Raw genomic sequence first — 24,713 nt, 5'->3', positions numbered from 1 at the left:
TGTAAAAGCCACATTTCTAATTATCCCCCAATGTAACAAACAGAACACAGACCATCAAGGCCTGCTAGAAGCCAGGAGGACAGTTCTTAATGGTACACAGCTCCCAGGGTAGAATATGGAACACACAGCAAATGGAGTGTTCCTGAATTTCAGGTTGTAGGACTAGTGTGACAGTCACAGAGCAGGCTCCCTGAGGTGTCTTTTCCTGGAAGGACTGTTGAGTCACCTGTGGCTGGAGGCAAGTGGTAGAAGTAGACAGCCACGTCCACACAGCACTTGGAGAATGCTCTGAATATCCTCACAGGCCCAGATTCTCCAGAATTTCTTGATTCCAGCCTTCCTCTCTGCTAGCCCCAGTTCTAGGTTCCAGAGCAGTCTAGAGAGAGGGCAAGTTTCTGGCCAATAACTGCAGGCAAAGGTAGGGGCAGATGAGCTCAACTGGGCAAAGACCACCCTGCAGAAGTCTGTGGCCACAGCTCCTCCACCACCTACCAAACCATTACAAGGTGGCAGGCTGTGGGCATAATCCACCAGCAGAAGTGAACCTGGGTCCCGATTCTCTGCTCAGGTACTGAAACTTCCTGGGTAACACTCCACGGGGCCAGTGGGGCGCAGGCAGGACACTCAACCTACCCCCAACCCCTACATAAAAGCCTCTGTAAAGGGGCCCCTCCATCCTTCCTACCTTCCTACTCAGTCATACTCCTTCTGCTCAAAGAAAGGATCCAAGACCTTCTTCCCATCCCGCAGGGGGACAGGAAATGAGACGCCAAGTCCTGGAACCCAGAGCAGCTTGCATCAACCAATCTGTACAAATGTGAGCATCTCCCCCTCCTAGGCAGCCTGAGGCCAGGATGGTGTGACAGGAATGCAGGCCTGTGCCAGATGGGGCATGTGCCTGGCAGGCCTGCTTGGGCAGGACTAGAAGTGTGGAGGGGTAAAATCAAGAAATGAGATGTAGGCTGAGGAGCCTTCCCACATCCGGTGGATTGTCCCCAGGTCTTTACTGTTGACAAACTAGCTGGTTTCACTCACATCTCAGCAGCAAAAACCTGTATTTAAATGGCTAATTCCAGAGATGTGGACTGGAGAGAGCAAAGGAGTGTGGCTAGAACTCCCCTTGGGAGATGAAGGATAATTGCTGCCTTCTCGGGGCTGGGCCAGGCCCCCAGCGCTCCTGGAAGTGGTGAGCAGAGCTGGCTGTCAGCTCTGGCCTCCGCTCTGGATTCCCCCTCATGTAGGCTCAGATCTGTGGTTGGGCTTCACCCAGTAGGTCCTCCTCCAAGAAGGCACAAGCCTGGATCTGCGAGGATAAAACAGGCAGTGAGCAGAAGGGGAAAGGGCAGGTTTTCCTCCGCACTGTTCCATCGCTGCCCTTCTCCAACTGCTGCAGAGCCAGGTATGGGTTGGCTGCTAGGTCTGTGGCCTGGGGGAATGGATGAGGGGCTCAAGCTCAAGTCCTCTGTGTACCCTTCCCTTCCCCCACCACTTTACCTTGAAAGGATTGCTTATCCCCACTATGGAACGTAGACTGTTGCTATAATAACAGAGGAGAAAGTGATCCGCAGTCTCAGGAATATCACTGATGTTGATGTAAACCTGGAGGGGAGGATGGGCAGAAACGGGGTCAGCTCCACAGCCCTGGGTCCCACCCAGCTCTTAGTGACAAGTTATCCAGCAGGCAAGCCCACCTGTTGGAGATGTGGAATATCTATCTCAGGAAAGGGGACAGTTACCTGGTTCAGTTCATCGCTGAAGGAGACCTGGTTGTCCCCGACCCAGACATAGCACACGTAGTCATTAATGTGGCGAAACCCCACCTGCAGGAGGGGAGATTGGGTGGTTAGTGGTCTGGGAAGACACAGGCCCTATGGCATCCTAAGGAGAGGATGGCTTCATTCCTAGGTTTGGCTGTCATACTGTATGCCCTCCCCTTCACTGCCAGCCCCTAAATGAACTCTTTAGTCTCTGTGTCCAGCTTCTGTGAGCCCTCAGGATAGATAAACCAGAGGAGTATGGCTGCCAGACTCCCTGCCTCGCCCATCACATCACCTTGTATAGTCCAATCCAGTCCCAGGAGCTGCTGGGGAAGTTGGGGGTCAAGAAGTAGCTGATCAGCATGTCATTCTCCATGGTCCACAGGCCCTCTGGCATTAGGGTGATCAGTGGGGCAGATACCAATGGCTTCAGCTACACACAGGGATGGAAAAGGGGTTGAACACTCATAGCATCATTCCTTTCCCAGAGATAAATGTTCTTACTGTGCACTTCCAACAAGAAAGGGTCAGAGGGGGGAGGAGGGGCCCCAGGACGGTAGGCACAAAATGCTAGGCTGCCCTGAGAAAGTAGCAGACCTTGACTGCCCAGCTGGAAAGAGAGAGGACCAAAGGCTTGTCAGGAGTGCTGGCCCGGGCAGGAAGGACAGGGCTGAGGGCTGGATGGGTAACCAAGCAGAGAGCCCAGTGCTAAGGGGTGAAGGTGGGGGAGATGGAGGAATTGCCAACAGGTTTAAGGAGCCAGGACTGTTCTCATGCCTCCAAGGTTCTTGACCCAAAGACCAAAATTCAGTTTTCAGGGGAAGGGTACCTGTGATAAGAACAGCGATAGGCAAGTGAAAGGAACGAATAGTAGGTATACAGACAAACCAGTATGAAAAACAGAAGGCTGAGGCAGCCGCAGCCCCAAGGTTAACACCGACTGGGTCATTAGATGGTAAAATACAAGGACTGCAACCTGATGCAGATAGGTTCAGTACAAATTAAAGGAAGTCCTCCTTCACATAGGTAATAAGCATAATGGAACTCGTCCCCCAGGGACAGTACCAAGAGGAAATGGAAACCTATTCACAGAGGGTCTGAACAGGTTTTTGAAGGGCAGAGCCATCAACAGCTCCTAAGAAGAGCTGCGATACCTGACCTGGAAGGAAAGGCAATCATGTCCTCCTAAAGGTCTCCCCTGGGGGATATGTTGATATTAGAATCCAGGACTGGAGGGTTTGGGGACCTGGCCCAGCATGGCGGTTCCTCTGCCAGGTGCAGAGCAGCCCAGGAGTTCACCTCCAAGTCAAAGGTGCCGGTGACAGGCTTATGGTCACTGATGGTGTACATCATGTGGCTGATGTAGCTCCTCAGAGACAGAGAGAAGTGGGGGGCTGGCAGCTTGGGAGTGCAGGAGCCAGGGTGGGGCTGTCGCTTCAACCTCCACAGGATACGGTCGGTCCATGCAGGCTTGCGTTTTTTCTCACTGGGAATGGCAGAAGAGGAAGAATGGGGAGAGAAGAAAGCACTGGCTGGAGAGCAGTAGCTCTCCATGAGCTTGCTGGTGCCCCTAATACCAGGGTCTATCAGCAATCATGAGCCCCTTGGGCCAGAGCTGAAGCACGGCCTGGCAGTAAGAAGGAGGGTACCCAACAGAATCAAAAGTGACCTGTGTTGGCCCTGGCCGGTTGGCTCAGCGGTAGAGCGTCGGCCTGGCATGCGCGGGGGACCAGGGTTCGATTCCCGGCCAGGGCACATAGGAGAAGCGCCCATTTGCTTCTCCACCCCCACCCCCTCCTTCCTCTCTGTCTCTCTCTTCCCCTCCCGCAGCCAAGGCTCCATTGGAGCAAAGATGGCCTGGGCGCTGGGGATGGCTCCTTGGCCTCTGCCCCAGGCGCTAGAGTGGCTCTGGTCCTGGTAGAGCAATCCCCCCCCCCAGGGGCAGAGCATCGCCCCTGGTGGGCGTGCCGGGTGGATCCCGGTCGGGCGCATGCGGGAGTCTGTCTGTCTCTTCCTGTTTCCAGCTTCAGGAAAAAAAAAAAAAAAGTGACCTGTGTTGGCACAGTGGATAAAGCATTGACCTGGAATGCTGAGGTCGCTGGTCAAGGCACATACGAGAAGCAACAAGTTGATGCTTCCTGTACCCCCCTCCCACCTTTCTCTCTCTCTCTCTCTTTTTAAGATCTTATTTATTCATTTTAGAGAAAAAAGAGAAAGAGAGAGAAGGGGGGTAGGAGCAGGAAGCATCAACTCCCATATGTGCCTTGACCAGACAAGCCCAGGGTTTCAAAACAGACCTCAGCCTTCCAGGTTGACGCTTTATCTACTGTGTCACCACAGGTCAGGTTCCCTTCTCTTTCTAAAATCAATAAAAATCTTAAAAAAAAAAAGTCAAAAGTATGTTGGCCTTTCTCAGACTCAGCCAAGGACCTTCAGTCTATTCTACATTTTTTTAAATGTTTTTTTTTTTGGTATTTATTTATTTATTTAATCTTTTTACAAGGACAGAGAGAGAGTCAGAGAGAGGGATAGGTAGGGTCAGACAGACAGGAACGGAGAGAGATGAGAAGCATCAATCATCAGTTTTTCGTTGCGACACCTTAGTTCAGGGGTCTCGAACTCGCGGCCCACGGGCCGCATGCGGCCCGCCGAACAATTTTGTGCGGCCCGCAGACTAATCCACGAAGTTCAAAATATTTTGGATAAAATTAAGTAAGCCTAGGGGCCTACTTGTATTTTTCATTTCTCTAGCATCCTAGCTAGATATTAGCTTAGTTAACAGCAGTTGTGATGCGAACTACAGTTTCTGGTCGTTTTGTGACACTGAGTAAACTGCATGTACGATTGTGCTTGTTGTACTGATTTTTTTTTTTGTTTTCAACTGCAGTGAGAAAAGTGTTGCGTAACAGTTGCCTTTTGTAGACATAGTGTGGCCCGCCGAACGGCTGTGATCTTGCTCTGCGGCCCACATGCTGAGTTGAGTTTGAGACCCCTGCCTTAGTTGTTCATTGATTGTTCTCTCATATGTGCCTTGACCACGGGCCTTCAGCAGGCCAAGTAACCCCTTGCTCAAGCCAGTGACCTTGGGTCCAAGCTGGTGAACTTTTGCTCAAACCAGATGAGCCCGTGCTTAAGCTGGAGACCTCGGGGTCTTGAACCTGAGTCCTTCCTCATCCCAGTCCAATGCTCTATCCACTGCCTGGTCAGGCTATTCTACATTTTTATGAATCAAATTATGACTCAGAAACATTCCATTTCAAAGCTTTTCTTATTTCTTGAACAAAAGCAGCAGTAGATCGAAGAAGCGAAGGTTTGGGTTTTGGAGGTAGCTCCTGAGCTGGAATTTGGCTTCTCCCTTACTAGAGGTACAACCTTCAGAAAGGAAAGGGAAGCATTTAGGGAATGCTCACTAAATGTCTTTGATCAGTAATGTTTATTTCACTCTTTATGGGTGGACAGATTGAGTCTCAGAAGGGAAGTAACATATGCAAAGTCACATAGCTAGAGTGGTGGAGCCAGGACTCAAGGCCAGGCAGCATGACCACAGTCTAAATCACCTGAAACCCCGCTTAGGCTGCAAGCTTCCTCATCTGTAAATTGCAGAAGGTTAACAGTAGTTAACTCATAGGGTTGCTGAGATGATTAAATGAGATAAAGCACAAAAAATGTTTAGCACAGTGCTTGGTATAAGCTCTCTGTAGACACTAACTATTATGGTTCTTTGTTCTCAGGAGTCAGCTGAGAGGCCTCCCACCTGTTCTTCCCTTACCAGTTTTCCTGAGGTGCATGAGAGAGACCTGCAACACAGAAGCAAGTGTTTTCCTCCCCTAGGTAACTGCTGCCCAAGATAGGCAAGTCTCTGACTCCTAACCCAGCTCTCTCAAGCAGCTACTGGGTTTTAAGATATGCTGGGCGCCTGACCAGGCGGTGGCACAGTGGATAGAGCGTCAGACTGGGATGTAGAGGACCCAGGTTCGAGACTCCAAGGTCGCCAGCTTGAGCGTTGGCTCATCTGGTTTGAGCAAAGCTCACCAGCTTGGACCCAAGGTCTCTGGCTAGAGCAAGGGATTACTCGCTCTGCTGAGGGCCCGCGGTCAAGGCACCTATGAGAAAGCAATCAATGAACAACTAAGGTGTCACAACGAGAAACTGATGATTGATGCTTCTCATCTCTCTCCGTTCCTGTCTGTCTGTCTGTCCCTATCTGTCCTTCTCTCTGATTCTCTGTCTCTGTTAAAAAAAAAAAAAAAAGGGCCTGACCTGTGGTGGCGCAGTGGGATAAAGCGTCGACCTGGAACACTGAGGTTGCCGGTTCGAAACCCTGGGCTTGCCTGGTCAAGGCACATATGGGAGTTGATGCTTCCTGCTCCTCCCCCTTCTCTCTCTCTCCCCTCTCTCTAAAAATCAATTAAAAAATCAATAAAAAAAAAAAAAAAAGATATGCTGGGCACCCAGGCCCCACCCTCCAAATGAAGACCTTGAGTCCTGCAATGGGGTGGGGGAATAGTTGATATTTCTGGGTTACTCCCCCTTGATTTTGAATGAACCATTGAGTAGTAAAGCCTGGTTGGGTGAGTCAGATAACTTCCTACTTTTAAAATTTTTAAGAAGTTTCAATGCCTCGAGAATACAGCTTAAGTCCCCAAGTACAGCTTTCTCGGTGCTCAGGAGTCTGATGCCCCTGCTTTTAGCTCTCACCGCTGCCCCAGACTCACCTCACTCTGGATATTCTCTCAAGCCTCAGGACCTTAACTCTATAAGTTTCTGCTGCCTGGAACACCCTTTTTCACAGAGAATACCCCAATACCCCCTTTTTAAAATTAATTTATTCATTTTTGGAGAGAGAAGAGAGAGAGAGAAGGGGGGAGTAGCAGAAAGCATCAACTCCCATATGTGCCTTGACCAAGCAAGCCCGGGGTTTCAAACCACCGACCTCAGCGTTTCAAGTCAATGCTTTATCCACTGTGCCATCACAGGTCGGGCAATAGAAGCATCATTCTTCATTGCTGCATATTAGTTGTTCATTGATTGCTTCCTCATATATGCTTTGACCTGGGGGCTCCAGCCAAGCCAGTGAGCCAGCACTCAGCTGGTGAGCCTGTCCTCAAGCCACATGAGCGTGCGCTCAAGCTGGTGACCTCGGGGCTTCGAACCTGGGTCGTCTTTGTCCCAGGCCGATGCTCTATCCACTGTGCCACCACCTGGTCAGACTAAAAAATGTTTTTAAAATTTGATTTGAGCCCTGACCAGATAGATAGCTCAGTAGGTTAGAGCATCATCCCGAAGCACAGAGGTTACTGGTTCTATCCCTGGTACGGGCACATACAATCAATGTTACTGTCTCTCTCTCCCTCTCTCCTATCTTCTCTCTCTAAAAAATCAATGAAATAAACATTAAAAATATTTTAATTTGAGAGAGAGAGAAACATTGATTTGCTCTTCCACTCATTTATGCATTCACTGGTTGACTCTTGTATGTGCTCTGGCCAGGAATCGAACCCGCAACCTTGCCATATCAGGACAATGCTCTAACCAACTGAGCTTCCTGGCCAGGGTACAGAATGATGTCTTCATGGTGAACTCCAACTCTAGAATCAGAGACCTGCTGGGGGAAGGTTCTGCTCTGTTCTTTTTTTTTTTTTAATTTTATTTATTTATCTTTTACAGAGACAGAGAGTGAGTCAGAGAGAGGGATAGACAGGGACAGACAGACAGGAACGGAGAGATGAGAAGCATCAATCATTAGTTTTTCATTGCGCATTGCAACACCTTAGTTGTTCATTGATTGCTTTCTCATACGTGCCTTGACCGCGGGCCTTCAGCAGACTGAGTAACCCCTTGCTGGAGCCAATGACCTTGGGTCCAAGCTGGTGAGCTTTTGCTCAAACCAGATGAGCCCGCGCTCAAGCTGGCGACCTCTGTGTCTCGAACTTGGGTCCTCCGCATCCCAGTCCGACGCTCTATCCACTGCGCCACTGCCTGGTCAGGCTCTGCTCTGTTCTTTAAGAGCCATGTGGTTCTGGGCTGGTGAGCACATGGCGACTGGGGAGAGTGGCTGGCCTGGAGAGGGCATGAAAGCTCCTGGCTCTTCCCCCTTCCCCTGCCCTGTACGTCTCTTCCACTTGTCTGTTCTAGAGTTATGTCCTTTTATAATAAACCAGTAATCTAGTTTTAAAGATAAACAGGCTACATGCCCTTGGACAAATGACTTCATCACTCCAAGCCTTGCTTTCTTCAACTCTAAGATGGATTGATAATAGTACTAACTTCAAAGAGCCTTTGTGAAGGTTAAATAAATTAAGGCATGCCAAGGGAGTGGTCCAGAAGTGGTAACTGGCTAAACCACATCTGCTTGGGCCTCCTTGGATTGTTTCAGCTGTTCACTCTTCCTGAGGAGTGTTCAGAGAACATTAAAATGTGGTATTTCCGTCCCAGAGACTACAGACACTGAGTCTGAATATTCAGCGCCTAACAATGCTTAAAACTTGGTCATGAACCTCAAGAATATACCACTCTCCCTTTCAAAGTATTTCCCCTCCCCAAATTCTCTCATAGCTAAGAGCCCAGACTGCTGTCATGTCAGAATCCTTCCAAGGCTGGCCATAGCCTGTCTCTCTTCCCTCCTCAGTACCTCTCAGCCTATCCCTCTTTTCTACTTGTCCATGGCCTGGTCCAGGCTCATCCCTGGCCACTTGTAGCACTCATTCTTTCAATGAAGTTTACTGAGTCCCTATTATATGTCAGGCCAACTGGGGAATCTGATAAATGAGATTGGCAAGGTCCTCAAGGAGCTTGTTTGACAAACAAAAGACAAGTAACAAATAAGCAAAATAAGTGTACGAATCAAATATTACATATATCCCCGCAGTTCTTCATTTCTAGTAAGAATACAGTGAAATATAGGTCCTTCTATGCATTGGGCACTGTGACAGGTTTCACAGACTGTTCTAATCCTTCCAACACTGGAAGAATGTTACAGATTACATTTTTCTACTACAGGACACTGAAGTTCAGAAAGGTCACCTTGTCCAGGTGGAAGCTGGATGCTTGCCCAGGTCTGCTGACTAAAAAGTCTGTGTCCCTTCTACTGCCCTCTATGGTCTCCTTCAGGTTGGCTAATTGTGGCCAATTCACAGCTGCCAGAACTGTCCTACAGCGTGCGTTACCTGAACCAGACCTTACTAATGCTTTCTGGCTGAATGGCCATGACTAAATATAAGAATTGTTCCTGGAGATTAGTATGTCTTTACTTTCAAAAAACTAAAACCAAGTAGTTAGCTCTGCAGGATTCTCTTGGTTTAAGAACCTAAACTGCGCCTGACCCGTGGTGGTGCAGTCCTAAAGCATTGACCTGGAAGGCTGAGGTCGTTGCTCTGAAACCCTGAGCTTGCCCGGTCAAGGTACATATGGGAGTTGATGCTTCCTGTTCTTCCCCCTTTTCTCTCTCTCTCTAAAATGAATAAAGTCTAATATATATGTGTATTATGTGTATATATATATAAAAAAGAACCTAAAAAAAAAAAAGAACCTAGAAAACTGAGCCAATTTACTGACCCAAAAGTAGGGTTATGTTCCATTTTGGGGTCTAAAAGCACTTTTCACTCCAGCTCCCTGTAGATGGCTTCTAAGTGTCGCACTGAACTCTGGACACTAGTGTTGTCTAGACTGATCACAAGAGCCTCTGCTCATTGCCTAGCAGAAAGGTTGACTGGGTTCATGTAACAAAACGCCACTGCAATCCCTGACTTTAACAGGATTTCCCGCCCTCAGCCCTTTCACCCTCCGCTGTAATGGAGCTGACCTCGGTTCTCATTACATCTTGGCTCCGGTCACTGCTGTGGCTGGGCAGAGCTGCCTCCCATGCCCTGCACTCAACTTGCTCAGTTACTCTGTACAGCAGGGCCAGGCTCCACTCAAGATTCTTCTCATCAGTGCTGCTGAATGATTGGAATGCCTGCCCTTCTTTCGGCAAAACTCTGCTGCCTTCTTGACAACTCTGGTTGACTCCTCCTGGCTTCAGCTGCTCCCCTCACATTCTCTTCAACCTCCTTTGACACTTCCACATAGAGTTCTGGAAACTTCGATCTGCCAACTCCTGGACTTGATAGTGTTTATCTGGATCTCTTGCTATGGGTGGGTCCCTCTACTAGACTGGTTGCTCCTTAAATATTGAATCTTTTCCTTTGGGCCTTTCAGGCTCTCCATCTAAACATATACCCGGCACTATAATACATCCCTGGAATGGTCATAAATCAGATCCCATCTTTTTTTTTTTTTTAAGATTTTTTAAAATTCATTTTAGTTAGGAGAGAGAGAGAAGGGAGAAGGAGCAGGAAGCATCAACTTTCTTTTTTTTACAGAGACAGAAAGATTCAGAAAGAGGGACAGACAGGGACAGACAGACAGGAACGCAGAGAGATAAGAAGCATCAATCATCAGTTTTTCATTGGGACTCCTTAGTTGTTCATTGATTTTCTCATAAGTGCCTTGACTGTGAGGCTACAGCAGACCAAGTAACCCCTTTCTTGAGCCAGTAACCTTGAGTCCAAGCTGGTGAGCTTTGCTCAAACCAGATGAGCCCACACTCAAGCTGGAGACCCTGGGGTCTCGAACCTGGGTCCTCCGCATCCCAGTCCGACGCTCTATCCAATGCGCTACTGCCTGGTCAGGCCAGATCCTATCTTTGAGTTCTGGGCATTCACAGTACAGAAAGAAAGGCACACTGTGTCCTAAAAGCAGAATGGAAAGTATGGTGTGTATAAGGCTGTGGCAGTATAAGGGCAAGAGAGAACTCTGTGAGACGAGGAAGAGTGGGTCAGGGAAGACTTTCTAGTACAGATGGTGTCTGAACTGGTTTTCAGGGATGAACACCGGTTTGAATAGGTAGGACTTTCTCAGCTCCCTATGTGTGCAGGCCCTGGCCACTGCAGGAACTTCCAGTTGCCTCTGGACCCTGGCCCCAACTAGCAATTTTTTAGTTATGATGTCCTCCCATCCCCTGTTCCTAGTCACTCAGACTTACAGACTCAAGTTCAAATTCTTACTTGATCACTTATTGTTACTATCCTACTTAGATATTCCAAGACTCAGTTTCCTTATTTGTAAAAAGTCAGTAACAACAGTGCCTAATAAGGACACGGTACGAATTAAGGGATGTAGGCAAAGCCCTATGCACAATGCCTGGCAATAAAAAGTGCTCAGTAATGTCGACCACAATGTGGACTGTATCTATGATGTGGAAATAAGTATCTGCCTCCTCCTTAGCAAGACTCTGCTGTCCTGATCCTTTTCTCCTTTTTTGCTGCTGCTGGCAAAACTAGCTGTGAATTTGGAGGTACTGTGGGGTAGAGGAAAGCACTGTGAGCCAGCGTCCGGAGAGACAGGTATGAGCCCCAGCTCCACTATCATTAGCTAAGCCACCTGGGGATGTCCTTTACATCTCTCAATCTCTCTACCCATTCTTAGTCCCTGTCAACTGCAGCCTAGACCCAGATGTTTGCAATAACTTTCATCTGGTTTCCTGTTCGTTTCCCTCCATACCTGGGGATGGGGCAATGGGACATCTGGCTACATGCCCTATCAGCAGCTCTCTTCCTGATGACAGAAAGGTTTTAAAGTCAATTGGTGGGGAGGAAGAAAGCAGACAGCTTGGTTGTGAACTCCCTATGAAGACGAGAGCAGCCCCTAGGGACTGAGAATGGTCCCAACCAACAGCTAGCAAGATAATGGCTCCTGACCTGTGGTGGCGCAGCAGATAAAGCCTTGACCTGGAACACTGAAGTCATTGGTTTGAAACCTTGGGCTTGCCTGGTCAAGACACATACCAGAAGCAACAACTATGGGTTGATGCTTCCCATTCCTCCCCTATGGCCTTTCTATGTATCTCTCTCTCCTCTCTCTAAAATCAATAAACAAAATCTTTTTTTTTCAAATGTAAGCCTCAAAGAAGGTGGGGGTCTTTTTCTTTCTTTTTTTTTCAGAGACAGAGCGAGAGTCAGAGGGATAGATAGGGACAGACAGACAGGAACGCAGAGAGATGAGAAGCATCAATCATCAGTTTTTCGTTGTGGCACTTTAGTTGTTCATTGATTGCTTTCTCATATGTGCCTTGACCGTGGGGCTACAGCAGACCAAGTAACCCCTTGCTCAAGCCAGCGACCTTGGGTCCAGATGACCCACAAACCAGATGAGCCCACGCTCAAGCTGGCGACCTCAGGGTCTTGAACGTGGGTCCTCCGTATCCCAGTCTGACGCTCTATCCACTGAACCACTGCCCAGTCAGGCAATAAATAAAATCTTTTAAAAAAGAAAGAAAACAAGCCTGACCAAGTGGTGGTGTAGTGGATAGGGTGTTGGACTGGGACGCAGAGGACCCCGGTTTGAGACTCAGAGTCGCTGGGTTGAGCACGGGCTCATCCAGCTTGAGTGTGGGCTCACTAGCTTGAGCATGGGGTTGCTGACTAGACCATGGGATTATGGACATGACCCCCATGGTCGCTGGCTTGAGCCCAAAGTTGCTGGCTTGAGCAAAGGGTCACTTACTCTGCTGGAGCCCCGGTCAAGGCACATATGAGAAAGCAGTCAATGAACAACTAAGATGCTGCAACGAAGAATTGATGCTTCTCATCTCTCTCCCTTCCTGCCTGTCTGTCCCTATCTGTCCCTCTCTCTGACTTTCTGTCAAAAAAAAAAAAGAAAAGAAAATGAGGACCAGAGTCACACACAAGGAAATGAACTGTGTCAACAACCTGCATCAGCGCAAGCCAGCACCCGAGTGCAGCCTGTGAAAGCAGAGGATCCAGCTAAACAGTCCCTGACTCTTGATCAACAGGGAAACTGCCAGATAATACAGTCAAGCTGTTTTAAGACTCTATGTTTGGCTTGATTAGTTATGCAGTAATAGAAAACTAATATATAAACTATCCCAAATTTTTTCCTAAGGTAGGTGTAATATAAATAAATAAAATATGGAAGCAAAAAGGGACAAATATACGATGACGGAAAATGATTTGACTTTGGGTGATGGTTATACGACATTATCAACAGTTCAAATGCTGTAGAAACATTTACCTGAAACCTATGTACTCTTGTTGATCAATGTCACCCTGCTAAATTTAATTTTCTAAATAAAATAAAATACAAATAACCAATTATGACTACTGTAAAATAAATAAATAAATAAATAAATAAAGTCAACTGGAGGGTCCCAGCCAAGGCCCCCAAGTCCCCAGCCTGTCCCACCAAGGCCTTATAATTTCCACGACTCACATTTTCAATGGATGGCTAGGGAGATTGGCAGGCAGTCTCCCTACAGCTGTGGACCGGGGCCAGCTGGAGACTGCCCTCTTACCTCCTTTCTGGCCTGCTCTATTGCCCTGGCTGAACCCTGTTTCCAGTGTTCATGGCCTCTTCTTGTGTGCACTGCCCAGGCCATGACTCCATTCCGTCTTGCTCCACACTCCCGAGATGCTCACTCCCTTCCCACTCCTTGGCGGGAACACTGTGGCTCTGCATGCCACTGCTAGCACTGGGCCAGCAGTTTTGCCCTCTCCCTGGCCTGGCTGTGGAGATACCTATTCACCCCCTAAGTCCCAGAGGCCTGGGTTGCCCTAGAGGACCTCCTATCTCCCTCAGAAGACAGTCCTGATAGGAGTAAATGAAGGAGCTGTTCCAAGTGAACCAGAGCCCCATAATGTAAAAGGTTCTCTTTTATCTTTCCTTGCCCTAAGTTGGGCCCATGGACCTCTTACCAGAGCTGCTTTTGCTCCTCTCCCTAAGCCCAAGGTTTAGGTGGTTACCTGGCCATTCTCAGCTTCTTAGAAAGGTTTTCAGTAAAACTAAGACCCAAAGACATGAATCTAAAAATAATAGCAGTTATCACACTGCTTACTGGGTGCCAGGCACTATACATATTCAAGGTCTCATTCAATCCTGAACCCAGGTGGGTACTGTTATCACCCCACTTTAAGGACAAAACTGAGCCTTAAATACCAAGATCACGTAGGTGTGAGCTGTGCTTCTAACTACTAGATGTACTGTCTCTATACTTTTCCCCATAAAATTCTCCACTGATGACTACTACTTCACCTTCCTAAATAGTACTGGACCCACTCACAGTTAGGGCAGGGATACTTAATACCAGTATATGGCTGAGCCAGGCCCCTATCTGGGGAGGACCAGAGAGCCCTGGAGAATGGAGGCAGGGTTTCCCAGAGTGCTGAAAAGCAGCATCTGGTAAGTCAGCGATCAGCTGCCTCCACTTGTTCTCTGGCCCTGCGTGCCTCACTGCCCACCTCCCGTCCCTGCCAGCACTGGATCCCCACCTGCTTTCTCTGAGGGCAATTTGGGACAGCTCCCACAGTCAGCACCTCACTGTGTGTGTGTGTGTGGGGGTGCCACTCCTGAGAGGTGATGAGGTGATGGCTGGAACTATTCCTGCTTCCCTAACACTTGTATTCCGAGGCAGCTCCCACTGCCAAGAGGGCCAGCAGCCTGACTTCCCAGGCCTGCTGGCTCCTCATTTCCTCCTCACAGGCTAATTCCAGATCCAAGATAGGCTAATTCGCTACTGGTGGAGCCCCTCACCTGGTGTCATAGTTGTTGGAGTTCTTATCAAACTTGTAGGTGGGCGGGAAGAGCAGGGGGCCCTCCTGGAACTCCCGGAGCAGTGGGGTGCATCTCTTGGCAATGCTGAGCTGCAGAGAAAGGCACAGTCCCATCTCCCAGTGGTCCTGACCCCATGGCCCAGCACCACACTCCATTTAACGGGTCAACCATCAAGATGAGGTCAGAGTCAAGCAATGCCACTTCACTTCTCACAGCCCCAGTGGCAGCCCCAGCGCCCCACCCCACCCCAGAAGAGCCGACTCCTTTTGCAAACATTACCCCACAGTGCCAGGGGAGGCAGCTGCCTGCCATTTCCCAATCCTTGGACTACAGACCCAGGCTTTGAGTTCCATCTGTTTGGGAGCCACTGGCAAACCTGTGCCAGAGAGGAGGCTGGGGTAGGCAGGGTTCCCCAAATGGGTGGCACCTCCTCCTCTAGGAGGCAAGCAACCCTGGGGATGGGAAACACGACAGGAATACAAGAAGGTTGGTGCTCAGCAGCCAAAGCCCTTCTTGCTCCCTGTGATAATGCACACCCAGTAGCTACACCCTGGGTTCCTCGAGGACTGGCTGCCCCGTCCCGGGGCGGAAAGTCCTATTAGACTCCTCCCTGGTTGGGAACAGGGCTTCCAGGACTGGGAAAGGAGGACAGGCACTAGGGAACTTGAGCAATGCTCCGCATATTTCATGTTGGCCCTCCCTCCACCATGGGCTCACAGCACCCCTTCGGATGACCCCTTGATACCTGATCCTTCTCCCACAGCTCACTGTAGCTCTGACTTTTTACAGATTCACGAACAAAGTGCAACCCAAAGTCCTCGATCCGAAAATTCATGTCTCCAAACCAGACAATGAGGCTTCAGAAAGAAAAGAAGGCAGGCTGAGGTTTGTGATGAGGACAGAGACGGGAGGAGCAACAGGTGGCTCAGGCTTGCTCATTCCAGGGGCTGCAGGTAAGAAGCCAGATGCGGGAGAGGCCAGGTGATGACCAAGGCATAGGCCCACAGGACTGTTCTCATGGATCCTACCCCATAGTTTAAGCCGAAGAGACCAGTCCCAACAGGAAAGAGGCAAATACAAAACAGGTTCTAGCCTTCCCTCCCTTCCCTTCAACTGGCCACCAGGCAAGGCTGAGAACCAGCCCTTTCGGTGACCTCAGGAACCCTGGGATTCTTGACCAGGGATGTTCAGAAGTGTCTAGGGCTTCTAGGCAGGGCAGAGGGGCCAGGCAAGGGGTCCCAGACCTCAGGCAGACAAAGCTGGATGAGAGAGCAGATGGGGTGTCAGGGACGAGGCTGGGAGAGGGTAGGAGAGTAGCACAAACTGCCTCTGGCTCAACAGCAGTGACTGGGCAGAGGACGCTAGCCGAGCTGCTGAGGGAGAGCGCGTAGGGGTGGCAGTTTGTAACGGAATGCTCACTCGTGGTCCAGGATGTTGGGGACATCAAGTCCCTCAAAATTCTGCATTTCCAGGATCCGGTCAAAGTGCTCCAGCCGCTGGTCATTGTTGGCCACGTGGGGGGGCAGGTGGCAGTTGATGATGCTGACATAATAGCCATAAAGCTTCAGGCAGATGTTGACACCTCCCTTGTTCCCCTGGTAGAACAGTGGGCAGGAGGGTTGGAAGCTGCTCTGGGTGGGACACACCTCTTTCCCATCATAGGCCCGAGGGGAGATGGTCTCTCCTCCCTCAGGGCCAGATTTTCGGCTTCCCAGGGCGAGCTCTCCCTCCACAGAGCCCAGCTCACACAGCCTGAGGCCTCAGGAGGCAGGAGAGTACGTATGCAGGGCTCTAGCCTGGCCAGAATGCCAAGGCTCATTTTATCCCTTTTTCCATTTTCCAATTTCCCAGCTCTAAAGCCCACAGCCCTTCCCTGCCCAGTGATAAGAGGCTCACGGATCAGACAAGACTTAGTCCTTACCCAGTACCCGAAGAGGCCAGTGGGTGTGGATTTAGTAGAGAGAATCTGGATAAAGGGCAAATGCTGATATTTGGCAAAGACCAGTAAGAGGAGCCCCTGCATGCGGACATAAGAGACCTGTAGAACAGGGAAGAACAACGGTCATTCATTTCCCTGTAGAGATCGAGTGTGTCCCACCAGGCCCTGTGCCACATAAATACCCTCCTCCAGCCTGACCTGTGGTGGTGCAGTGGATAAAGCATTGACCTGGAACGCTGAGGTCGCTGGTTAGAAACCCTGGGCTTGCCATAGGCACATACGAGAAGCAATGAAGAGTTGATACTTCCTGCTCTGCTCCCCTCCCCCTGCCTTCCTCTCTGTCTTTCTCCTTTCTAAAGTCAATAAATAAAATATTTAAAAACAAACAAAAACAAATGCTCTCCTCCAGGGTCTATGTGGGCTCAAGTCAAGTCTCAGAGTTTCACTCCTTTTAGCTGCCAAGTGATGCATTGTGAGAGCCGAACAAGTTCGATTCTGTTCCTGAACCTGGGGTTTGAGGCCAGAGAAGGCAAGGCTGCCAGGGCACCCTGCCATCACCCTGCCATCAGGAGGGCACTGGCCCTTCAGTCCCAGCCCCATGCATGCCTATGTGTTTCTCTCACTGATGCCTTCCTGAAGTCCTCTGGGTACTCTTAGGCCACTCCCCCTGTGGGCCAGGGCCTCAAAGAGGAATGCAGCTGTATAGGGTATAGGATAGTGGCTAAGGGTACTGACTTGGAACTTAGCCAGATGTGGTTCACATCCTAGCTCAGATCCTTAGGATTTGATACTGGGCAAGTCTCTCAGCCTATTATCTCATAGACAGAGCAGGAATATATCAGATAGATACTGGAAGCATTAACTGGCAGCTATTATTTTTAAGGAATTTTTCTTTTTTTAAAATTTTTTGTATTTTTGCTTAAGTTGGAAATGGGGAGGCAGTCAGACAGACTCCTGCATGCGCCCGACCGGGATCCATCCAGCACGCCCACCAGGGGCGATGCTCTGCCCATCTGGGGTGTCGCTCTGTTGCAATCAAAGCCATTCTAGAGCCTGAGGCAGAGGCCACAGAGCCATCCTCAGTGCCTGGGCCATCTTTGCTCCAATGGAGCCTTGGCTGCGGGAGGGGAAGAGAGAGACAGAGAGGAAGGAGAGGGGGGAGGGGTCGAGAAGCAGATGGGCGCTTCTCCTGTGTGCCCTGGCCGGGAATCAAACCCAGGACTCCCGCACGCCAGGCCGATGCTCTACCATTGAGCCAACCAGCCAGGGCGAATTTTTCTTTTTTGAGAGAGAGAGAGAGGCAGGGAGAGAGAGAGAGAGAGAGAGAGAGAGAGAGACAGGAACATTGAGCTGCTCCTGCATGTTCACTGACTGGGGACTTTAACTGGCAACCTCTGCACTCCGAGCTATCTGGACAGGGCTTTTTATTAATTTTTAGAAAGACAGAGAGAGGAAAGGAGGGGAGAGGGGAGGGATAAAGGAAGCATTCATTTGTTGTTACACTCAGTCATGCATTTTTTGGTTGCTTCCTGTGTGCCTTGACTGGGGATCGAACCCACAACCTTGTTGTTTCAGGAGGACACTCTTAACTGATTGAGCTAACGAGCCTGGGCTTAAGGATTTTTAAAAGTAGATGCAGGGAAGGAACATGAGAGAGGTTTCTAGGGTACTGGAAATATTCTAACTCTTGACTAGACTGGCAGTAACATGGATATAGATACACATAAAAATCCATCAAACAGTGCAGTGACTTTCTGTCTATGTTATATAGCTCAGTGAGAAAAAAAAAATTAAGAAAATAACTATACCTTGACCAGGCAGTGGCACAATAGATAGTCAGCCTGGGACACTGAGGACCCAGATTCGAAACCCCAAGGTTGCCAGGTTGAGCACGGGCTCACCAGCTTCAGTGTGGGGTCATAGACATGACCCCATGGTCTCTGGCTTAAGCCCAAAGGTCACTGGCTTGAAACCCAAAGTCACTGACTTGAGCGAGGGGTCACTTGCTCTGCTGTAGCCCCCAGTCAAGGCACATATGAGAAGGCAATCAATGAACAACTAAGGTGCTGCAACTATGAGTTGATGCTTCTCATCTCTCTACATTCCTGTCTGTCCCTCTCTCTCTATCCCTCTCTCTCTCACTAAAAAGAAAAGGAGAAATTACTATAGATGGTGAGCAGTTGGAAGTTCACAGAAGCAGTGGAGAGGGGATGACAGCGAGTACAGAGGACATGTGTTCGCAGGTTGAGGAGAACAGTTAACATCTACTAAAGTGCTTCATATCACATTTAATCTTTACACTAACCGTGTGAGGAACAACTGTCCCTGTTTTTCAGATGAAGGACTGAAGCTAAAGGAGACTAAGGAACAGTAGAACTGCCTGGTAACATCAAAGAACAGTACTGCCAAAACCCCTGCTGTCTGTGGCCATGGAGGTGGGCGGGCATGAGAATGGATGTAGCTAGTAACCTCCATCTCAGTGTCAGGCCGTCTACATCCACCACTCAAGTAGCTGTTTCCGGAGCATGAGGTGCAGAGGCCAAGGAGGAAATCCCCGGGTGGGGAGCGTGTACTAGGGCCTTCCAGGAATTATGAAACTTGATCCTGCAGGCCAGGAGCTCTGGCACCGTGAAAGAGTCAAAGCAGGGGGAACCCCAAACCCAGGATTGAGGGAGGTGTGAGAACCTAGGGTTGGGCAGTCGTTGCTACAACTGTCTCCACAACTCCACCATCCCCACCCCCAGCCTTGGTTTCTACCCTTCACATGTACACAGGATAATAATAAAAGTAGGGGGAAGGCTGTACTATAAAAGACTGACTCTCAAGGGAAAGAATAAAGATTCAGTAAGAGTTTCAAGTCGCTCCTGGGGGGAAGGTGAGTTGGGGGAGGTGGAGAAGGGCATGGGGGATAAATGCTGATGGCTGGAGATGGACTTGGGGGGGTGAACACACAGAGCAATGTACAGATGATGTGTTGCAGAGTTGTGCACCTGAAACCTATATAATTTTGTTGACCAGTGTCATTTCAATAAGTTAAAAAAGAAAACAAAATGTTTAATTTTAACGCAGAGTTGATTTGGGCCACTGGGGCTCCACCACAAAGGCGCCAATCAATCCACTTTGTGAAGGAGCAGGGACATGGGGGGGGCAGGAAAGTCTCAGAAGGGGAGAAAGGGTGTGGCTGTGGAGAAAGGCAGGAGATTTGTAGGGAAAGTTCTAGTTTAGAGGAAATGATGTGGGCTGGGCTGAGGACTAGAAAGGAGGTGACTGGAGTGGAGCCTGCAAAAGAGGCAGCCTCAGGCATCTCAACCTACTCCTGTCCAAGTCACAGGCTGCAAGTACTCACCCCTTCACTTCAATTCTTGGCTGGGGGTAAGAGGGCCGTCTGCTTTGGGTGCCTGGCCCTCAGGAGGCAGCAGGGGTAGAATGGATTGTGTCCCTGCCACAAGCTGAGCTAATTTCCTTGACTCAATTCCATTCTACCAATCACTTGCCAGTTAGCTGAGGTGCAAGGAAGCCTCCAGTCTTGGGAAGGGAGGGGGTGGTGAGAGAAGTGGTTCTGCCCTCTGAGAGATCTAGTTTCTTATCTGCAGGAAGTGGCCTGAGTTTGATCTGGAGGGAGCCAGGGCGTGGGGCTGACATTTTCTAGCCTCAGTAGCAGGACCAAGTCATGTATTCCCACCTTCTGGCTCTGCCCTCCTTGGGAGGAGTCACAGTCCTTGCCTTAGCATTCTTTTTTTCTTTTAGATTTTATTTATTGATTTTTGGATAGAGGAGGGAGAGAGAGAGAGAGAGAGAAAGAGCGGGAGAGTGAAAAAGATGGAGGAGAAGCAGGAAGCATCTACAAGTAGTAGTTGTTTCCTGTATGTGCCTTGACCAGGCAAGCCCAGGGATTTGAACCGGCGACCTCAGTGTTCCAGGTCGATGCTTTACCCACTGCGCCACCACAGGTCAGCTAGCTGCCTTAGCACTCTTAAGCAAACTAGGGTAACAATTAATTCTGAAGAAACCAGGGCAATTCCGGTATTTTCAAGCACTGCATTAGTTGCTTTGAACAGGAGTGTGTTTCATCCCTCAATTATGCCAGGCAGAAAGGTGAAGATCAGCAATTTAGAGCCTGCTTGACCTGTGGTGGCACAGTGGATAAAGCACTGACCTGGAATACTGAGGTCACCAGTTCAAAACCCTGGGCTTGCCTGGTCAAGGCACATACGACAAGCAACTACTATGAGTTGATGCTTCCCCCTAATTACCCCCACTTCTCTCTCTAAAAAAAAAAAAAATTTAGAGCCTTTCTGTGGATTCCCCTATGATCTAAAGAATCCCCAAAGAATACTGGCCCTTCAGATTGACAACCCTTTTCTCCACACCTATCTCCTTTCCTAACCTCTGGGCTCTGGAGAATTTGAGGTGCATGACCCCTATAATTAGAGGACATCTTCTGATACCAGCAGGTTAGCCATGGGACCCCTGTCAGCCTTAGAGTTCACCAGTATTGCAATAAAGTTAGGTAGACTACAAGATCTATTCAGATTCAAATCCCAGAGAGCCTGTATAACTTCTGAATCTTAGTTTTATCTGTAAAATATCCACATTCAAGAGAGTTAAGCTTTTAAAATAATGTAATAAAGAACATATTTTAATGCTTAACGCCATGTAAGAATTTGATAAATGGTAGCAATTATTCTTATACTCAGAGACTGCACGTGACATACGTGAGGAGAGACTGCCTAGGGATGGGGTAAGCTCTGAGGCATTAGTGAGCCCTGCTGCACCTCCTCAAGGAATTCTCCTAACCTGAAAAATATCAAGGTGTAAACTAACCCTTGGGGTCCCAGCTTAGCTCCAGCTACCTTGGAAAGGCACCAGGGAGCCAGGTGTAACTGAGGTTTAGGCCTTTAAATAAATGGGAAACAACAGGAGAGCCAAGTGGGAGACAAAATGGGAGACAAAAAGACTGGGGGTTAGCGACAAGAGGTAAGACACATTTCCCAATTTCCCATGAACTTGAAAGTTACCTTGACGAAGCTGAGAGGGGAAAGCACATCCATGAAGAAACTGCTCCATGGGTCTTCAAAGGCAGTGTCAGAAAGGAGGCTCATGATCCCACAGTTCATCTCCTGCAAACTGCCCATCCGAGGTCAGAGGTTCCCCCCAGGCCTGGAGGGTACTGCCTCTGCCACAGGCATTTAGTACTACCCTTAGCTGACTCTTAAGCCTTGGGTTCTCATGGCTATGATCTCTGCCTTCCCTGGCTGTTGGTCACCAATCCCTTGCCATTGCTTTTCTTGCCAGGAAAAGAGACACTGACTGGCCCTGATGCAGGCTGAAAGCTCCTAGCCCTCAGACACCACAGTGAGGGAAGACAGATTACAATGTTTCCCAGGGGACACCACGGGACTGGTCAGGCTCACCTGATCTCAGATACAGGGATGGGTGAAGGGCCCCTGCAGACACCTACCCAATGATATACATGTCAAGATTCAGGTTCTGGTTGTTCAGCTGAAGGAGATTATCGGGGTCTAGAGAGGGTGCTGCGGAGGCCACATTCCATGTCACAACATGTATGCTGTGGAAGGGATGAAAAGTAAAGTCTTGGAGGAAGGAGGATAACACCTTGTCCAGGTAATGTTTAGGATGTAGGTCTGCTGATGACTGTACCACAATACACTGCAATCATAGTGGAAAACATGAGGCATTGAACTACAAGCACTTCATCTTCACCTTTGTCCCCTGAAGCAGGAAACGCCCACCCTGGATTGGCTCCTTCATGCAGACCCTCAGCTGCTCACATCTGGCAGCACTGGTGCTGCTGACGTGGGCCCAAAGTTTTGAGGTCAGGGAAGGGAAGAGGTGGATAGTAAGGAATTTATTAATGTCACCAGCCATTCACACTGCAGCAATCATCTATGACTCAGTCAGCAACTTTCAGTCTTCAACCCAAGAGTTTCTAAGACCATCAGAAAGATACTACTGCAGGTTCAGTTTTCACCTTGTGAGACCTCAGCACCACAAGACAGGGAAATTTCAAAAATAACAGTAATAATGCCATGTTTCCTTCCTCACTCATTCCTATGGCTATGATCCCTGGAGCACAACTAATTCTGTCAGCATTTAAGAGAGCCTAAGGAGAAGATTCTAACAGGTTTCTCAACATCTGTCTCAAGAGTCTCTTTTTTTTGGGAAAAGTCATCAGTTGGATAACATCCTCCATCTCAGTTTCATATGAGCTTCATAGGGAAGCAACAGAACTAGATCAGCAGCTCTCATCTCAACTGATTAGTTAGAGCAACACTCCAAGGAAGCCACAGACTGTGCTGAGTCCAGAGCAGGCAATGGCTACAAGCTCTGTGGAGAGCAAGCACAGCCATAAAGCCTTGGGTGAGTCCTAGGTACACCATGAAGAGGACCTGCAGCAGCCAGAGATCTAGAATGGGACAGGGTTAGAAAGTGGCAGGATATCCCAAAACATCCCTTCTCCACCAGACCCTGTTCTTAGAGGTCTATAATCTAAAAAGCATAACTTGAAGAAATTCTTGGCGGGTTTATAGCAACTTCCTGCCCCTTCCCGTGAGCATCAACAAAACAACACAAAAAAACACCTTCCCGTGCATTCAGAGATTCTGTGCTTAGTTTGTTTACGATCTCCCCCTGCTGTCCAACAGAGGATTAAGAAAGGTAGCCCTTTTATTCCAAAGCTCCTTGTTTTTCCAGGGGATTTTTCTAAGTGAATGGGAGCAAGAGTTGGGATTTCTGGCCCAAATTCTCAAGTCCGACGATTAGAGGCAAATCCTTGCGTCGTGACTTGCACTAAGTTGGTGATTAGCGTTGTTCCTTGTTCAAGAGCAAGCATGAAACCAGGCCGTACCACTTCACTAAAGGATCTTATATAAATCTGATTTTGGAGTTTAGGAGGTCACGACGAGATCAGGCAGACCTCATGATGTAAATGCTGATCAAAATTAATAACAGATTTCCACTCTAGAGCTGAGAGGAGAGTGCTTTGTTATGTCTTTAACTTCAAACAGCCCAACACTGCTGCTTCCTCCAGAAGTCAACTGGGCATCTGCCTGGGGCGCCCAAGTGGGAACGAGCTCCGCGGCTCGAGTTTGGAAGGGGCGTGGGACTCGGACTTAACACAGCTCTCTTGACACTAGAAAAATTTGCGAGGGCCTCCAAACTAGAAGCAGTCCTGTACGCCTGGTCCCTTCTCTCTGTCTGGTTCTACCCCAGTTCCGCAGCCCCGACTGGGTCGGAAGCAGTGATCCAGCCCGGAGCGGGCCTTCCTCACCTGAGCTTCCTGTCTTTAGGTTCGGTCGGCTTACACGGGTTCACGGTCGCCATCGTCCCCACGCGATCGCCCGGCCGACTCGCCCCAGTCGGTCCTGGGCCGCTTAGCACTCCTCTGACAGCAGGTCTCGGCCGGCGCAGTCCCGCCTGACTGTTTTTCTTCCGGATTCTGGTCCTACGCCTCGGCGCCCGTAAGAGGCGGGGCTTGGGCACGGAGGACTCTGGATGGTGCAGCCCGGAGAAAGAGGCGGTACTTGCAACAAGCGCGAAAAGGTGAAAGGCTGAGAGGAGATGAGCTTAAGGGCCCAGGACGTGAAAGGCGTGTCCTATTGTCATCAGAACCCGACGTAACACTGCACCTCCCAAGCGGGTGCGGCTGCCCGCCCTCACGGTTCCCGAGGCTCCCAGACTGCCCCGCGCGAAGCCTGCAGTGGTGGTGGTGGGGTATCTTCCGGCGGAAGCTGTTGCCCGCGCGTTCCTGTACCGGCAGGTTTCACTGATAACCAAAATGAGGTCTCTGACTTCTGTGCTGCCTCCCCCACCCAGCACAGAGGCCCAAAGAGCGAAGGAGAAAGGGGGCCGTCCAGCCACTGTTTTGCTTTTAGTCCAGTCTTTTCCCACCCTGCTCCAGGTAATCTTTCTTATGTTGGTCGTTGGGTTCCTCCATTCTTACTTCTCCAAGCCCACATTCAGGTGTTTTTTGTTTTTGGTTCTTCAGACTGAGGTTACCTAATACATACACATTGGACATTTGGGGGTTCTTGGACTCTAAGAAAATTAGCCATCAATGAATGAAAAGTACATCACTACCTCTATTTTACTACATAAAGAGGAATGATTGTTTTGCCAAAGATTAATTTTCATCAAGTCACTGGTTCTTAATATTTGGGGGGGCGGACAGTCATGGGATTCCTGAGGATCTGATAAGAGCCATGACTTTACCCAGAAAAATACAGTTTCACAAACAAGCTTCAGGAGGTCCACAGACCCTAAAGCAAAATTAAGAACTATTTTAGCCTGACCAGGGGTGGCACTTGGAATGCTGTGGACCCAGGTTCTAAACCCCGAGGTCGCTAGCATGAGCTAGGATCAAACATGACCCTATGGTCAGTGGCTTGAAG

The 24,713-nt window shown here is 49.2% G+C and overlaps 1 protein-coding gene across 1 annotated transcript; it reads right to left on the bottom strand.

The window, feature by feature from the left end:
- Nucleotides 1-23,895, bottom strand: INPP5K (inositol polyphosphate-5-phosphatase K). The gene is made up of 12 exons (XM_066263079.1): nt 23,594-23,895; nt 21,764-21,871; nt 21,321-21,429; nt 16,285-16,401; nt 15,783-15,958; nt 15,109-15,220; nt 14,343-14,452; nt 3,057-3,243; nt 2,053-2,190; nt 1,737-1,820; nt 1,495-1,599; nt 1-1,303 (listed from the first exon to the last, which is right to left on the bottom strand). Exons 1-12 carry the CDS (start codon nt 23,644-23,646, stop codon nt 1,244-1,246), a joined length of 1,359 nt encoding a protein of 452 aa, XP_066119176.1. The 5' UTR covers nt 23,647-23,895; the 3' UTR covers nt 1-1,243.
- Nucleotides 23,896-24,713: the final 818 nt, after the last annotated feature.

The sequence above is a fragment of the Saccopteryx bilineata genome, chromosome 2, assembly GCF_036850765.1.
Source record: "Saccopteryx bilineata isolate mSacBil1 chromosome 2, mSacBil1_pri_phased_curated, whole genome shotgun sequence".
In the NCBI taxonomy this organism is placed as follows: domain Eukaryota; kingdom Metazoa; phylum Chordata; class Mammalia; order Chiroptera; family Emballonuridae; genus Saccopteryx; species Saccopteryx bilineata.
The sequence above is the reverse complement of the archived record's forward strand: the minus strand, read 5'-3'. Positions and strand labels throughout refer to the sequence as shown.

Coding starts and splice junctions, on each gene's coding strand:
- INPP5K (XM_066263079.1), bottom strand. CDS start 23,646: ATGGCGACCGTGAACCCGTGTAAGCCGACCGAACCTAAAGACAGGAAG. Junction 21,872..23,593: donor CCTAAAGACAGGAAGCTCAG/GTGAGGAAGGCC, acceptor TCCCTTCCACAG/CATACATGTTGTGACATGGA. Junction 16,402..21,320: donor CCCCTCTCAGCTTCGTCAAG/GTAACTTTCAAG, acceptor CCTGTTCTACAG/GTCTCTTATGTCCGCATGCA.